The following is a 16,222-nucleotide window of genomic DNA, read 5'->3' as shown; positions in this document are numbered from 1 at the left end:
TTGATAGAGGAGTGAAGAATAGATTTCTGTCTATTCAAAGAGCAGGGGATGATAGATGGCAGGATGAATTACAACACTCGTTCTCCACAAGACCAGTTTCTTGAGTAGATAGATTCAAACAGGGGTGATAATGTTATAAAACAATTGGAGTAGGAAACATTGTAAATATAAGAAGGGTTTTTTTTGGATTGAATAAAATTTAACATTCATTCAAAAAAAAAAAAAAGTGTGTTGTGTTGACGAAAAGTTTGTCAAGTAAACAATAAACACCATTTGAGAGTTTTGAGATTGAGCAGAAGTAAAACACGGCAAAAAATACACTTGGTCAGACCAATTTGACAGACGCTAAGGATGTTTTCCCTTTTCTCATTCACTACCATTGAGCAACTGTTTTGTGCAATGTACATGTATCCTCCTTCCACTTTGTGAACGACCCAACCAAGTGAGTGTTGTATGGTCAAATGACCAAAAAAACTAGTTCTTTATTGCTGCTACATCACCAAATCATCAGCGGAGTAGTAGTCAGCAATAAGACGGTACATGTAAGACGGGTTGTGTCCTCCCCTGTTAACCAAAACAAAGTAGCGACATGAGTATGGAACAATCTAATAATATAATTAGAGGAGACCAAATGAGACTTACGTGTCGGTTATAAAGAGACTGACGAGGCTTGGTGGGACGTAATCGAATGTTGGGTTGACTACTTGAAGAAGGGGAGACCCGGAACCGGTTCCAAAATCCAGGCAATCAGAGAATTCGCCAAAATCCAAAAGTTCAGAAGGAGATCTCAGCTCGTTTAGTAACACCTCCGGATTGTGAGGATAGAGTGGACATAGCTGTTTATTATTATATATATATAAAAGCTCTAAGTAAAGTTTTTAAGGTTTATGAGAGGAATCACTGGTTTGAATAAAGTAAACAACTTGAAACCAAACCTTGTGACTACCGGCTAGAACCACAAATGGGACTGCGTGCTTTTTTGCCGCCAAGGCAGCCATGTTGACTCCAACAGGTCCTATAACTCCGCCATTAGCCATCACTGCATGAGCTCCAATTATAACCTGTGAATTATCACATCATTTGAGATCTATTAGGGACAAGACAAAATAGATTTGGGCAGGATTGAACATATACGTACCATGTTCACTCGAGATATCATAGCAAACACTGCAGAGTCAGTGATCACAGTGGTCTGCAGACCTCTAGCTACCAATTCTTTTGCTAATAGGTGTCCCTGATACCTAACAATATACAAATAGAGTAGAATTAGAAGGACACCAACGATGGTAATGATGAGACATCGGGAAAAGAAGTCACCAAACCTTGGAGCACCTTCGGCGACAAATACACGAAATGATCTTTTCTTCTCCTTTGCAGCACATAGAAACTCGAGTACCGTTCTTGAGCTACCCAGGGTTAGAATCACCTCACTGATAAAATAAAAAGGTTGTCATCAAGGAAAGCCATTGACAAACGAATACATTGGTCCCCCATCTATTGCATGTTACATAAAATTAATGGCATAGAGACGAAATGTACTTTTGATGTATGTGTTCTACAGCTTGCTCAGCGATCTGCTCATGACAACCAGCAATCTCGTGGATAAGTTGATTGACTCCTTCTATAACATCATGCTTCAGCTTCCGAGTTATTGAACTTTTGTCGGCAGCTAAACAAAAGTACATCACACCATTAATATCTACGAGAAATGTACATATTTTAGCTGCCAAACAAAAATTTGGCCTAATGTTCATCCAAGATAATTTCAATTAAAGCGAAATGAACGGTGAAACCAGACTGTTAATAATAGAAGTTGATTCTCTTTATTTACCCCTATAACTCAGCAACACAAATTCACAGAAACAACTAGCAATTGAACCTACCAGAACCAGTAATCAAGGGTTCTGTCTACAGTTCCCTAAACTTTCCCAAGCCGAAAAGTCCTCAAAGTGAATCAAGATTCCTCGATACCTAAATATGTTACATCTAGTGTGAAATTAAAGTCCACGTCTCCGACGGTTCCCAAAGAAAACAACGAGAATCGGGTTGTCAAAGAGAACGCACAGTAACTTTATTATATTACTACCATAACACTTCTCTTCATAGCTTATCAAGGACTTAACTAAATAACGCAGCAATATTTTCTAACAAATAAAAATTAGCATTTGTAAAGGAATGGATAAAGGTACATTTACTTTTGCTTTCGGAATCAGCACCGGACGAAGAAGTGTACGGAACCGTCGCAGACTCAGGAGTTCCCTCGAGAAGCGTCTGCAAAGAAGGAGGACGCAACGTACTTCTAGCAGCAGCAGCAACAACAGCCGCAGACATCCCAGGATACCCAATCCCTTTCCCATTAACATCCTCATCGTCATCACTCGCATCCAACAAATCCAACCCCGCCACAGCTGCTGTAGCAAGAGACAGATCCTCCTCCCTTATTATATGCAAAACCCGCCTCACTACATTCCCCACCGCAAGCTCTACACAAAAACCAATAAAAATCATTCCTTTAAAGAGAAACTTCACAGGATGAAAGAAACACAACATACCAACAGGATTAGCAGCGACCAGTTGCGCACCAACGGCTTTCACAGCATCAATAAGAGCTGAAGCTTGGTTTGCATGAGGCACCCGATGATGAGAGATCACCGACCTAAGAAGCTCCACGGTGCATCTCGCTGTAGCTTGTGAGCCCTCAATCTTACTGTATTGAATGAAAATCAGAAAACTCTCTTAATTAACTAACAAAAATGATTTTTTACGAAATTACAAGCCGTTTAAAGAGGATATTACCGTTTCCTGAGCTTGTTAACAAACTCAAGCACCATCGATTGCACGTCTGGCATCTTACTTTAACCCTAATCGAAAACTAAGAGGCGTTAGATTCCATAAACCCTAATCACGTCGCGATTCGCGGCAATAGAGAGATTAAATGAATACGAGGGGAAGGAAAAGAGATGTGGATGTGCTTACCGGTGAGAATGCGACGGTGGCGAACGGTGAGGAGATGAAGTAGAGAGGGAATATTCCGGCGAGAGAGAAACGGAATTGAACAAGAAGACCAGATAGTGAGAAGCGGGGGGTTTAATAGGTCTTAGTGTTTGGGCTGCAGAGACAAAGGCCCAATACGAAAGCCTTTCCAAAAAAACTCTTTGGTATAGATACCTTTTATAATTTAACTAGGGTCGGTCCGCCCTACGGACGGGATGATAATTTAAATAATTAGAGTAAATATTTTTTATTTTTGTTTAATATTTGTTTTTATTTTAAAATATTTTGTTCTATATTAGTATGAATCATTATTTTATTGATTGTTATTCTTTATTCAGTTTCATTCTCATTACAATTAACTAATTTTTTTTTACGATTAATAAGATTGTTTATTCATTCTCTTACATTAGTTTATATCGTGTGTCTCTTTTTTGTCTATATAACTATATATTTTATTTTTACACAGTTGTAGATCTATGTTTATAGTTTTTTTTAGAATTCTTGACTTAAATATTTAAAATACATTCTACATTTATTTAGTTAGAATAACTTAACATATCTTTTTTATATAAAAAATATTTATTTTTGTTTTTATATTTATTTTATATTTCTGTATTTTATTCTATTTTTTCTAACAATTTTTTTTGATTTTTTATTATCTATCAATTATTTTATTGTGGTATTTTCGTAGAAACTTTTTTTAATTTATTATGTATTACTATCTCTTAAAATATTTATTAATTAACTCCATATCTGAAACCAATGTTTTAAAATTAATAGTTGTTTACATATAATAAGTCAAATGGATACTTGTTTGCTAAAAAGATGGAGGAATTTTTTTTTTTTTTTTTTTTTTTTTTTTTTTTTTTTTTTTTACTTTAGACTTTAGTTAATTTTACTTTAGACTATGCAGTTATTTACTTTATTTTTTAATTGAAATTACGGTATTTTTTTATGAAAATTTGAATTCCTTTAGTTAATTTTATTTTAACTAGGTCCGTGTCCGCGCTACGCGCGGATTGTGTGCTTTATTTTTTGTAAACATATAATATTTAGAGAAGTAAACATTTTAAACTATTCTTATTTTACCATGCACACAACAATTTGTAAGTATTAAAATTTAAAATTTGTTTGTTACTATCAGAAAATATATAGAGTGGTAAGCAAACTCAATGAAAAGTTAATCAAACTTTAGTTCATATATCTTTTGTATTTGAGTTTTCACTAAAAACTGTTAAGCTCCACTTATTTATAATTTAGTTATACATTTTATTTATTTATTTGTTTGTCAGCAATTGTAATATATTCATTCATGGGCAGTCTGTTGCGTATATATATTTACTTTTTTGGATGGAATCATATAGTGAAAATCAAAAAACAAATATGAATAAAAGAGTTCCTTTCCTGGTTTGGTGTGATGTCAAAAAGGCACCTAGCTTCTGCCTTTTGTTCCTTTTTTAGTAATTGAGCGTAGCTGCTGCCTTACAGAGAAAAAAAAAATAACTTCGAATAAAATTGAAGTCTCTTGACTCAAAGAAAAGTCACGGATAAACATACCTCAATCCGAGCACCTTTGTTGAATCTTACAGAGACATAAACATCTAAGAAACACAAAATTTTAGAGAGACGTAAACATCTAAGTCACAATTCAAAAATCATTGCATCTATATGGGTATTTCCACCGAGATGCATGAATGCAGTATGGACTCTTTCTCTTGCTCTTAAATCGATTGGAATGGAATAAAAAAATATATTTCTTCGCCTTTTTGCTAACTTATCCAGCTATAACAAAAAAATTTGGGACATAACGAATAGAATCCACGCATCATTAAGTCAAGCTTATGCGGTTATACCTAATATACTGTGCATACATTCTCAGATGTCTCTCCCCAAGTTCAAGAATGTTGATAAGCTATTCTTTTATGCCAAGTAATTAGTCCTCATGTGTTTATAGTATGCGTAAAAACTTATATAGTCGATCATCAAATCCAGACTTACTTTTCATATCAAAGGAAAGAGTTTGAGTAGCTAATATAATAAAAAGTGCATTGCAGTTTCTCACACTCTGTAGATAAAGAAAATATGCACTTTTCAAATGATACAAAGACACATACGAAATAAAGATAGGTTTACTTTAATTCAGAAGGAACATCTAGAATCCTAAATTTGGTCACATACACACTTGCAATGTTCATCGTCTCTTCAGTTGTACTTCTTCTTTATGTTGAAGGAAGAAAAACGGATACTGTCGTTATGGGCTATACTGCAGTAGTAAGAGCAGTCTCCATTGGAGAAATGGATTCAAGTTTTAGTTAAGCAAGTGAAAAGAAGGTAGACTCCATCCAAGTAAGTGCTAGTTTCTCCGACTTTATTCTTCTTAATGATGTTCTAAGCCAATGGAATCACTCCTCTGTTGGAAACTTCCACTGACATTCCACCTCCAGCCGCAAGCAACTGCCAAAACAAAACCATCAATATATCTAGATTACATGTTACTTATCATTCTTTGATTGCTATATTTTGTCTTAAAAGTTCTTCTTTATCCCTTCATATTTATTTTTGTTCTTGTGGTAATATGTAAATATTGTATCTTTTAATATAATTCTTTTCGACAACTGATATTAAATTTAGTTTTATACTATACTATTGGTATTCTGGCGCTACGCGCCGGGTTCATATGTTTGATTCTTACATGAATTTACAACATTTTATGATCTTAGTAAAGAATATATTTTCAAAAATATGAAAATGAAAATATGTTGAAAGAAAATGATATTTTTCGATCCATTTGATAGTGGTTAGAGACCGTTGTGTATTACTTTGTTTTTTAGTTGCATAGTTTAAACTGGAATAACATAAGTAGTTGTGATTAATTGATTCAATAAAAATATAATAAAAAATCGATAATCGTAACAAAATTAATTTAGTTGGAATTTAGACAAATAGTGTACTTAAATGTTTTATGTAGAGAACATACTTATACTGTTTAGTATGATGTGGACAGTACATAGAAAGAACAGATTTTTTTGACATTTCTGTTATTAACATTTGTAATTTTTTATAAATTTTTTGGGTAGGTTTGTTGTCTAATTTGGAAAGCAGATTTGCTATTGGTGTAATGAGGCCTATTGGTCATCGCAGTGATTTCTATTGACTTAGTGCAATGATTTCTATTGATACATCGCAATGATTTTTGGAAACCAAACCGAACCATATTTTTTTCAGTTTACCTTGGTAAAATTTTGATTGACCCAATCTAATCGAATTCTGAGCTAACCGACCCAAACTAATGTGTGTTGTGATGTAATGTAACCAATTTTAGTTTTGAAGAGATTCGTCGAAGTTCATGTAGGTAGATCGCATGTGTGTGATGTAACCGTATTTTATATTTCACTGGTAATTGTGTTGGTAAATTAAATGAAAACAAAGGAACTTTAACATACAAAAGGTTTTTTTTTTTTTTTTTAAAGATAGCTTTATAGACGTAGTCTCAAAAATGCTTAAACAAAAATCAGTGTAAAAACAAAAGTAAAGAGTAGTCACGGACATTCGGTTTTCGGTTCTCGGTTCAATTCTGGTTCTATTCTTTTAGTTTTTTTGGGTTTTTTGGTTCTAGAGGTTTAGGACCTGTATGGTTATTTAAAAAGTTTGGTTCAATTTCGGTTCGGTTATTTGGGTTTTCAGTTCGGCACGGATAACAAAGTTGGGAACCGGCTTATAACTTTGAAATCCATCTGGTTCCGGTTTTTCGGTTAGTTCGGGTTAAAAGTGAAAAAAATCGATTTTTCGGATTAAAGATCAGATTTGGTTTTGGGTTTTCAGATAAAATTAGGATAATTCAGACAATTTTAATTATTTTGGATAAATAAATTTTTAAAATTCAAATTTTTTGGTATCTCGAGTTATAAATAGTATTTTTAAATTATTAGATTATTGTAAAACTAAATATAGTTAGTGTCTATAATATATAAACTATATTATAGATATTCTGATATCCATTCGGTTCATGATTCGGTTATGGTTTTCTGGTTTTAGAGATATAGGATTCACTATTATAATTGATAGGATCCAAATTCAAAACGAACCTCGTTTTTTGGTTTGGTTCAGCCTGGTTCTTCGGTTTTAGATAAATATGCTCGGGGCTAGTAAAGAGTAAACCGAATTTTTGGGCGCTAAATGTAGTGTGTCGTTGTATAATCTTTAAGCCATGCATTTAAATTTTTAAAGTCAAGATGTAAACGTAAGTTTGAACATGGCGTAATTGTAGTGAAAAGGATTTACTTTTGTTAACTTTATGAAAATTCACCAAGTATTTTCCACCATTTCGAACTGATGTCAAGTCCGTCTCGCTGAACCATTTATCTGGTTATAATTAAAAACAATTTTAAAGAGGGACATTTTAATTAATTTAGCTTGCGTGAATGTACCTTTCAAGCAAGATAGATCAGTGTAGATGTATTTAGAAAAAGTTAGCAAATTTATCCACTAACCGTCTTGTAATTCAAAATAATCTTCTCTATTGTAGTGCATATCCTTAATTTGATTTCTTACACCAATTTACAATAGAAAATCAAAAGAAAATATAAAGTGATGGCAATCAGAAATTTAATAAACCTGAGTAGATCATATTATGGATGGACCGAAGACGACATAGAGACAAAAGAACCATGAATGTCAACAGTCACTTTACTGATAGCTCTTTCGATTTCTTCTTGGTGAGCGTCCACAGCTAAATCACCTGATGTGCCATGCCAAAATCAGCTTTTGGACTATTCGATGTGGAAACTGCAAGATCCCAATCTTCTGGCAAACTACAAACAGTGATATACGACTTTGGACGCCACTGGTATTGGATCAGCGCGTTGGCTACACCATCATTCTTCACACATGCCTTCACTGTGGTCAATGGGTCAATAACTTTTCTCCTAAATACATTCAGCTTCTACTCGGTTAGACTGGATTGAATTACATGCTTCCTTGTATATATCCATAGCATCAGTGATGCAGCCTTATAAGACCAACAACCCTTAAAAGAGTAGGGTCTGACATGAGAAAGCAAACCTAGACTGCGGCTGCTAGAATCTTCCATGTAGCATTTTTGGATTAGCTTACGAACTGCTGTCTGGTTGGCTTCGCCATCCAACATGCTGTGAAGCTTTGTAATGGTCAGTGGTTACATATTGCATCGGAAGATAACAAAAAAAAGTTAGTCAATAATGCATATCAGTACCATCTTTATATATCTATCTTTTTCTGCGTGTGTATTAAACTTAGGGTAAGAAGTCTCACATTTTCATGTACATGTAATCGTCAGGAGCTACAGGTTTTCTGTCTTTTGGAGCAGCTTTAGTGCTTTACCATCAGATCCATATTTCACAAATTTGAATTAGCTTCATAATTTCAGGTTATATTTTGGGTTTAGTTGATAATGAAGATAAATTAAAAAGCAAAGAGAACGAAATAAAATCAGTAGGAACATGGTACAATTGATTGAGTTAGTTAGAGGCGGATTTAAAACAATGAGTGTGTTGTTAAGATGGAGTATAACCTGTGGTGGTGAACTAAGGACATAAACATTTCGCTCAGATAGTGTCACTGACTCAATATTATTCACATTGTCATATTCGAAAGCAGTTGAGAGAGAACCGTCATTACTCCTCAAAGCCCTGTCTGAAACACAATGTAGCAGTACTGGATTTTTTTAGCTTAAACACATGAATAATAGAAAGCTGATGCAAAGAACCTTACCCTTTGACGTAGCTATCGCCAGCAGTTCTCTCGCTGTCGAAGTAAAAAATGGGTTCCGAAGGTAGCGTTAAGAAAAAGGCCACATCATTGCCAAATTTTTTTGCATTAAGCTGCATAGCTAAGCTGTCAAAGACACTCACACAGAACGTGGTATCCCTGCGTTTGGGAAGAGAGGAGTGCAAACTCATATCAATTAACACCAACATAATTTTTTCAAAGAGTTTACCAACATTAGAAGGATAAGTGGGCTGTGGGCATGACCTGTGAATGCTTTGTGTTTCTTCATTGTAAGCAGTAGTGATATCCATAACTTTAGCAACAACATCCATAAAACATTGAGAGATGAGTAAATAAGACAAAGATACTGAAAGCTTCGACTGAAGGAGTTTGAGAGATGATAAATGAAACATACCTGGCAACTTGGTGTCCGTGTTAGAAAACATCATCAGCTGATAGCAATTTCAAAAGTGGAACTGTTCCATCGTGATTAACTTACTGGCCTCTCCTAGCTCATTTAATTTTGTTAGATCAGTGAATCGAAAAGACACAGGGGCATAAACGAATCTGAAGCTTTGGTTGCTCCTAGTAGCAACAAACACGCTGAGTCCGTTGATTATATTAGTTTAAAATATAATTCACAATGTGTTGATATAAGTGCCACCAAAGCTTCAGTCATTATGCTGACAGCAATACATTTCATTGTGGGCTATCAACAAAGTAACCAATTATTTTCAGTCTGTTGATTATAAGCAGACACATTGAAATGGTCTCAGAAGGCCTCAGGTCAACACAAAGGAGTTTAGATTAATCTAATCAGATGAACATGGTAGAATATTTTTCATACTTACCCGATGAGGCGATGATGTAAATATCTGAAGGGTTATCAAGAAAAAGCCAACAGTCAGTCTAGAGATCATCGTAGTGGCGTTTTTCGGCTATATTCCGGTTTGTCTGGCCGGCTTTTTCTCTAGTACATTAAAATAAATAGATTCAGAAATATAATAACTCACCTCTAATGTATTTATTTCTGAATTTCTTATCAATTACTCCATAAAAAATATATAACTCATCTGTCGTGCTTACCTTCCTCGGCGACCGCCATGGCTGACTTCATCAGCTAAGCAGCAAGCATGAGCTACGTCTGTGACCAAACCTACTGTAAGAGTGACCCCAGAACATCAGATTAACAAATAAAAAACAATAGAGAATCAAACAGACCTGAAGGGGAGATTTATAGCGATCATCAGAGAATGATTTAAGGATACAAAGAGAAGATGAGTTCAAGAAAAAGATGAATCGTGGAGAGGCCTCTCCTTTGAAGTGAATCAATTGGATTTATCATGCAGCAATTAATCAAACCGTTTTAGATCGCAAGAAGAATCGCGAAAGCCACTGTCGATGGATGATTTTGTTTCTACGGTTTAATGAGGATGGGCTTTCTTTTATTTTGAACGGATCAATAAAAGATAGAAGCCCAAAATCAACTTGTTTGACGTGGACAAACGAACAAACCCCATTGGTTGATTTTTCAAGGTGACGTGGACAGCCTCTCTACTCCTCATATAACCCTTTTAATATAGGTTAGATTTTCCAAATTTATTTGGATACAGTAAGCTTACATCTATTTTGGCATTTATTTATAACATTTCGATTTGTCTATTATATTTTTGTTTAATGCTTGCCATTTCTTTACCAAGTCTTTTTGTTTTTTCAACTATTTTTTTTATTATGTAATTAATTAGTTGATGTTTTTTTAAACAGATTTCTTAGCTTGCCTTTTCTCAATTACTGAATGTTGGGTAGTATCAAGGTCTTACTGTCACCCAATATTATCAGTTATTGAATACTATTTTAGACGACAAAAATTGTTGTTTTTGTGTGTTTGTTCACCTGTGCAAGCTTGCTGCCGGAATTGTATACTTTTGTCCACCAGATAACACGTTCTTATGATCCAACTCAACAAAACCGACATAGTGCAACTTCCACATGAAAAATTAACAACTGCTGCAAAATTTTGAATAGCATGATATTGCATGAGATGAACAATGTTAACGTTACATGTTATTGCATGAGATGGGAATAGCTACAAAGGAAAATGCAATATAACGTAGTCATTAATAGCTCGATTCAATAAAAGCATAACTGCTGCAAAATTTCACAGATATAAGCAGATGTTGTATTAGTGTATATACCAGAACAAAAATAACTTTTTAACATCACTGGCCATTACCAGACCAATCTTTCTGCCATTGTTCAAGAAAGATCAGAGTAAGAAAATATGTTCACAATACGACTCTCCTTGTAAAGCCAGTCTTCTTTTACACTTATATTTCTCATCTTTCGTCTCCTACTTCTCCATAAGATGGACAATCTTCTGGAGAGTAACAATCTTTTTGGGTGATGAACCCTACTATGTTTCTTGGATCATCAACACCCTTTTCAGAAAACCGAGTACTTCCTCATCGTCTTTACCTAACATCGTCTGAATCGACGCCAAACAGTACATCGCCTCACCTGCATGGGGTTTCCAACAAAGACTCTATTGAATCATGTTTAGATGACAAAAATATGACGATGGTACGGAGAGAGGAAAGCTCTATATACCAAATGACTTCTCACAGATTCATTGAGCCTTAATTGATATTTCCTCATAACGGTTCAGTTGAGAAGTACTGACTGAATTAGGAAGGCTATGGACTGATCTTCTGAAGCAACTGACTTCTCCATGATGTCAAAACATGTTCTCATAAATCACTCAGCCTTCACATAGTTCTTGCACTTGAATAAGATGGTTTTCCCTCTGTATCTCTCATTTGTTAGTAAGCATTCGTCTAATTTCCCTGGTCGTTCGTTTCTCCTGTGGAAAAAGCCAGAAATGAAATCACAATATTAGGAGTGGTCGCCTTAATTGAATTCCTTAATGACAGAAAGAAGAGTAGAGAAAAAAACCTTTTAGCTTCCAACAAAATGAAGCAGCTCAGAAAGATCTATCCTCATGTCAACACTAATGAGCTCCATTCCTTTCTTAACACTACTAAACTCCTAAAAACGAAAAAGATCGTCACGCCTGCCTCAATACAACCACCGAACTTCAACACAAAAATCAGGATCTGGAGTTCGCCATTGCCATAGCATGTGTTTAAAAGATTATTAAGAACGTAAAGAAGTGGAGCAAGCTATGAGATTTGTTATAATTTGCACCCATATTTATAGGATCAGAAAATCGGAGTAACAAAGGCGGTTGAGGAGGATTATTAATTACTGCGTAGTGGGTCGGCAGGATTGGAAACATAAAGGCAATGAATCTGAACGTTTTTCTTGACTTGAAGAGGAGACCAAACGACGCGAGAGCACCAATACAGAGATTTTTAGCGTCGATTCGAGTGACCCAAATTCAAGAGACTCCATTGTCGGTGTTCAGAGAACGCAGAGAATAATTTCCGTGCGGAGGTGGACCCTAATTTCAGTGAGAATAGGTAAACAAAAGGGGTAATACAGAGTGAAAGATCAAGCCCACGAAAGCCCACGGAATGTTAAGTGTAGACAGAAAACTAAACGCACCGGATCAATTAGTGGACACGTGTCAGTTCCTACTACCTCGACTTTCTGATCTAGATGATGACGTGGAGGCCTGTGAGAGAAACAAACACTTCTTTATAATAATAGACTAGAGTCGGCCCGCCCTACGGACGGGATATACTTTACTTGTAATCAAAATTATTATTTTTTTATATGATTTGTGTTTTAGGTTTACATTTGCAAGAGATATATATTAGATATACTATTTTCTTAACTTAAAAACTTATTTTTACTATTAGCATAATCTCTCTCTCTCTCTCTCTCTCTCTCTCTCTCTCTCTCTCTCTCTCTCTCTCTCTCTCTCTCTCTCTCTCTCTCTCCGGACGTGTTAGTAACCAAAAATACATAAATATATCAGTTAAAGAGTATTTAAAAATGTTTAGCTTACTTAACATTTAAGGTGATATTAACTTTTATTGTGTATGTTTTGTTATTCTTTTTATAGATCATGATCATCTTAATATTAAAATGTTCATGAATACATAATAGTTTCACATATTTCTCTGTTTATTCTACTGTAATTATGATAATTTTGATAATAAGTAAACTAATTTTTAATACAAAAATCTTAGATTATATTTTTTCTTATGAATATTTTTAATATATATGTCTTTGATATTATATTATTATGTTTTGTTATTCTTTTTATAGATCATGATCATCTTAATATTAAAATGTTCATGAATACATAATAGTTTCACATATTTTCTCTGTTTATTCTACTGTAATTATGATAATTTTGATAATAAGTAAACTAATTTTTAATACAAAAAAATCTTAGATTATATTTTTTCTTATAAATATTTTTAATATTTATGTCTTTGATATTATATTATTAATTATGTGATAAAATATTATTTTAGGTTGATGTCAAATGAAATATTATATATATATATATATTTGAAACTATTGTTTTTCTTATCGTATTAGTTCTTGTTGTTTTTCTTTGTTGTGGCTTTTGTCAATATTTTGTTAGTTTTCTTTACTTTAAGTCTATTAAATACACTCTATTTTTTCAACAAAAAATACACTCTTTTAAAATTTTCGTTGGTCTTGCTTTTTAAATTATAAATGTTTTATAAAGATTGAGATCTAATAATTCTACATGTTTCATCCTTCTACGTTTAACTTTCATCACATTATCATAGAAATATTTAATCATTAATTGTTATAATTTTTGATAAATCCTTTTTTAGAACTTGAACCTCATATTTTTCCGTATGTAGAAACACTAATGAACTTTAATAAAATCTAGAGACGATAATGAAGTTAATTTCATAATCCTCATAAATATTTTATTCAGACGTTTCATGACTAACATAAACCATATGTAGTTCTCGTGTAAATAGCATATCTGAAAAGACTTGGTTACTTTAACGAAAGTTATGAAACTAAAACCAATCTCCGTCATCTTCCGCATTAACTCATAAAGGGAACAAAAAAGTTTGACTTTTGTCTTCTTCCAGCTTTGCGATCTTCAACTTTTGTGATTCTAATAATTTTCTGGTGAATTTGATTTAAAGTAGTTATTCGATGGGTTAGGCCGGCCACTCGCGGTTGCTGTCGTCCTGTTCGGAATCCTAGGAATCATTCCAGTTTCTTAATGCGTGTAACCGAGTCGACGGCGATCGCTACAATTTCCTGATCTTATCTTTGCTTGCACGATTCTTTGTATATATACTGTTACTCATTTGATATAAGACCATAATATGAACCCTTTTGCACCCCCAATTAATGTATACTGGTGAATTTACGAAAGCAAACTTAAGTTCTCCATTAACTTTTCCAATATCATTTTGTACACCAATATTCATCGTTTCCAAAAGCTAACTATATATAGATGTTACGGGTGCAGCAGAAGGTGAAGATGAATTGAAAAGGATGTCAACCGAAGACTCTGATGTAGTGTATGTGTAGATATGAAGAGGTGCCTTGAATGAGCTTGCACATATCATAGTGAGTTACAAAATAAGTTAGATTTTATGGTGAAGTTTGTATATGTTTAAAGGTCAAAAACAGAGAAATACAAAATGTCTTACTGAAACGGTATTTGGTCTTTGGCTTGTGATTCAAACGCTTGCCTTCACGTATCTGTAGTAATTTTTTTTTAATTTAAAAGAACTTATCAAAAACGTTTAGAGATTTCCAAAGGTAAGAGCAAAGAGACTCACTATTGTTATCTCCTGTAGACAATATAGTGCCGAAGCTTCTTCACGGATATTTGGTTCCTGCTGGTTTTAGAAACAATCAGTATCATAGAACCATAGGACATAAAGAAATATACAGATTACAGACTGAAAATAACAACAAACCCCAATTAAACAGATCAACCAAGAACTTTTAAACACACAAACATAAAAAGGCAAAGTAAAAAAAAAGAAGAAGACAAAGTTCTGGTTCAAAAAAGAAGAAGAAGACCACAAAGTAAAAACAAAAAACTGAGACTTTGGATGATATCAAACTCACGTATCAATCGGCCGTGTAACCATCATCAAATTAATTCAATTTTAAATTAAAAATTCAGAAACAGAAAAGAAGAAGAGCAGAACCCAAAAAAAGATCTCTCTTCTTGTGAGGAACTATAACACTAAAAATAGAAAAAGTATATGATTGAAGAGATTGATAGACTGGCGCGGATAGAAGAAGATGGTTTCGAGATGAAGAATACTTACCTATTTATATTCTTAGTTAGACAGCCTCACCATGATGGAAGATCGCATTCAAGGCTAGATCGTGGGTGTTTGAATTAATAAAGGATTAAAGACGATGAATAAATATCTGGGTGCGTTTCAGTGAACCAGACCAAGATCAAAAGTCGCCTCAGTTCCAAAGAACAGAGAAACCTTAAATTTCATCTTTTGCGTAAATCACAATTAGGGTTGAATCATGTGGTCTATCGGGCCGTTAGACAGGGTAAAAAAAAAAACAGAATAAGCCCAATAAAAATATAATCGCTAGTTAATGAAACGCTAAGTTTTGTATAGAGGACACGTGTTGCGTTTTCAGCTTTCTAGTTTATGACATGGAATCCTATGTGGCATGTCTAAGGAGAGAGGAAACTGTATTTTATATATATAGACTAGGGATTAACCCGGGCTACGCCCGGACATTTTTATTTTTTTCTAATTTAAGTTGTTAAATTATTTATATTTAGGTTATGATATATATTTATATAAATGTTAAGATGCATGTCATAATTAAAATTTATTTTTAAATTTTAACACGTTAAATTAACATATTATTTACTATTTAAATATTTTTTGTAATTTTGTTGGCTATCTAGTTATCATATTTAGCAAAACTATCTGTTGAGTGTTAACAAAAATGTTTTAGATATTAAATTAAACTGTTGAGTATTTTTGGATCGACCACATGCTCAACAATCAATCGATCCGTAAAAAGATGGTCGATCTCCTTGGCCAGGTAAGTACAATTTTAGCAAAAATATCTTTGATTTTCAGATATTAAGTATATAACTATTTTTTTTTAATTGTATTTTTTGATTAAATTATTGTATTATAATGTTTATGTAAATATTTTTTGTGATGTTTGAATTTGTGTTGTCCGTATACTTAACCTAGATGATATTGATGTTTAACAATTTATTGTTTTCTGGAAATAGAAAATAATGATATATCAAAACGTATCTAATACTTGTTAAATGATAGTATAATGTAAATTATATCCATTATTTGAAAATAACCATTTGTTGTTTTTTTTTTTTAAATCAGAAATTATTTTTATTTAAAAACATTATTCATATATAATATAATAGTTTAAGTTTGGAAGATTAATCTATATATATAAATTATGTATATTTTTAAAAAAATAATTTAAGATATTATATATTGAGTAACTGAGTAAAAGCTGAATTTCTTATCTTGAAAATAAAATATTTATA

At 33.3% G+C, this 16,222-nt stretch overlaps 1 protein-coding gene and 2 long non-coding RNA genes across 6 annotated transcripts; all 3 read right to left on the bottom strand.

Annotated features, from left to right (window-relative positions):
* Positions 1 to 162: 162 nt before the first annotated feature.
* On the bottom strand, positions 163 to 3,185 carry LOC106451264 (translation initiation factor eIF-2B subunit beta-like). Of its 4 annotated transcripts, none has more exons than XM_022719292.2 (10): positions 2,977 to 3,185; positions 2,797 to 2,861; positions 2,553 to 2,707; positions 2,190 to 2,483; positions 1,540 to 1,669; positions 1,323 to 1,430; positions 1,139 to 1,241; positions 936 to 1,061; positions 643 to 836; positions 163 to 564 (listed from the first exon to the last, which is right to left on the bottom strand). In XM_022719292.2, the coding sequence occupies exons 2-10, from the start codon at positions 2,847 to 2,849 to the stop codon at positions 492 to 494; spliced, it is 1,236 nt and encodes a 411-aa protein (XP_022575013.1). In that variant the 5' UTR covers positions 2,850 to 2,861; positions 2,977 to 3,185; the 3' UTR covers positions 163 to 491. The 4 variants fall into 4 exon arrangements, with proteins under 4 accessions (XP_022575013.1, XP_013748617.1, XP_022575014.1 ...); XM_013893163.3 differs by having other exon boundaries at positions 2,196 to 2,483; XM_022719293.2 differs by having other exon boundaries at positions 2,797 to 2,872; positions 2,977 to 3,117.
* Positions 3,186 to 10,850: 7,665 nt separating this feature from the next.
* Positions 10,851 to 12,250, bottom strand: LOC106386066. The gene is made up of 3 exons (XR_007325034.1): positions 11,692 to 12,250; positions 11,347 to 11,599; positions 10,851 to 11,256 (listed from the first exon to the last, which is right to left on the bottom strand). It is a non-coding gene; the product is annotated as an uncharacterized LOC106386066 (long non-coding RNA).
* A 1,820-nt stretch (positions 12,251 to 14,070) lies between these two features.
* LOC106454803 lies at positions 14,071 to 15,304 on the bottom strand. Its single transcript, XR_001290027.3, has 4 exons — positions 14,994 to 15,304; positions 14,493 to 14,549; positions 14,361 to 14,412; positions 14,071 to 14,262 (listed from the first exon to the last, which is right to left on the bottom strand). It is a non-coding gene; the product is annotated as an uncharacterized LOC106454803 (long non-coding RNA).
* Positions 15,305 to 16,222: the final 918 nt, after the last annotated feature.

The sequence above is a fragment of the Brassica napus genome, chromosome A1, assembly GCF_020379485.1.
Source record: "Brassica napus cultivar Da-Ae chromosome A1, Da-Ae, whole genome shotgun sequence".
Lineage (NCBI taxonomy): Eukaryota > Viridiplantae > Streptophyta > Magnoliopsida > Brassicales > Brassicaceae > Brassica > Brassica napus.
This window is presented reverse-complemented; position numbering and strand designations above follow the sequence as displayed.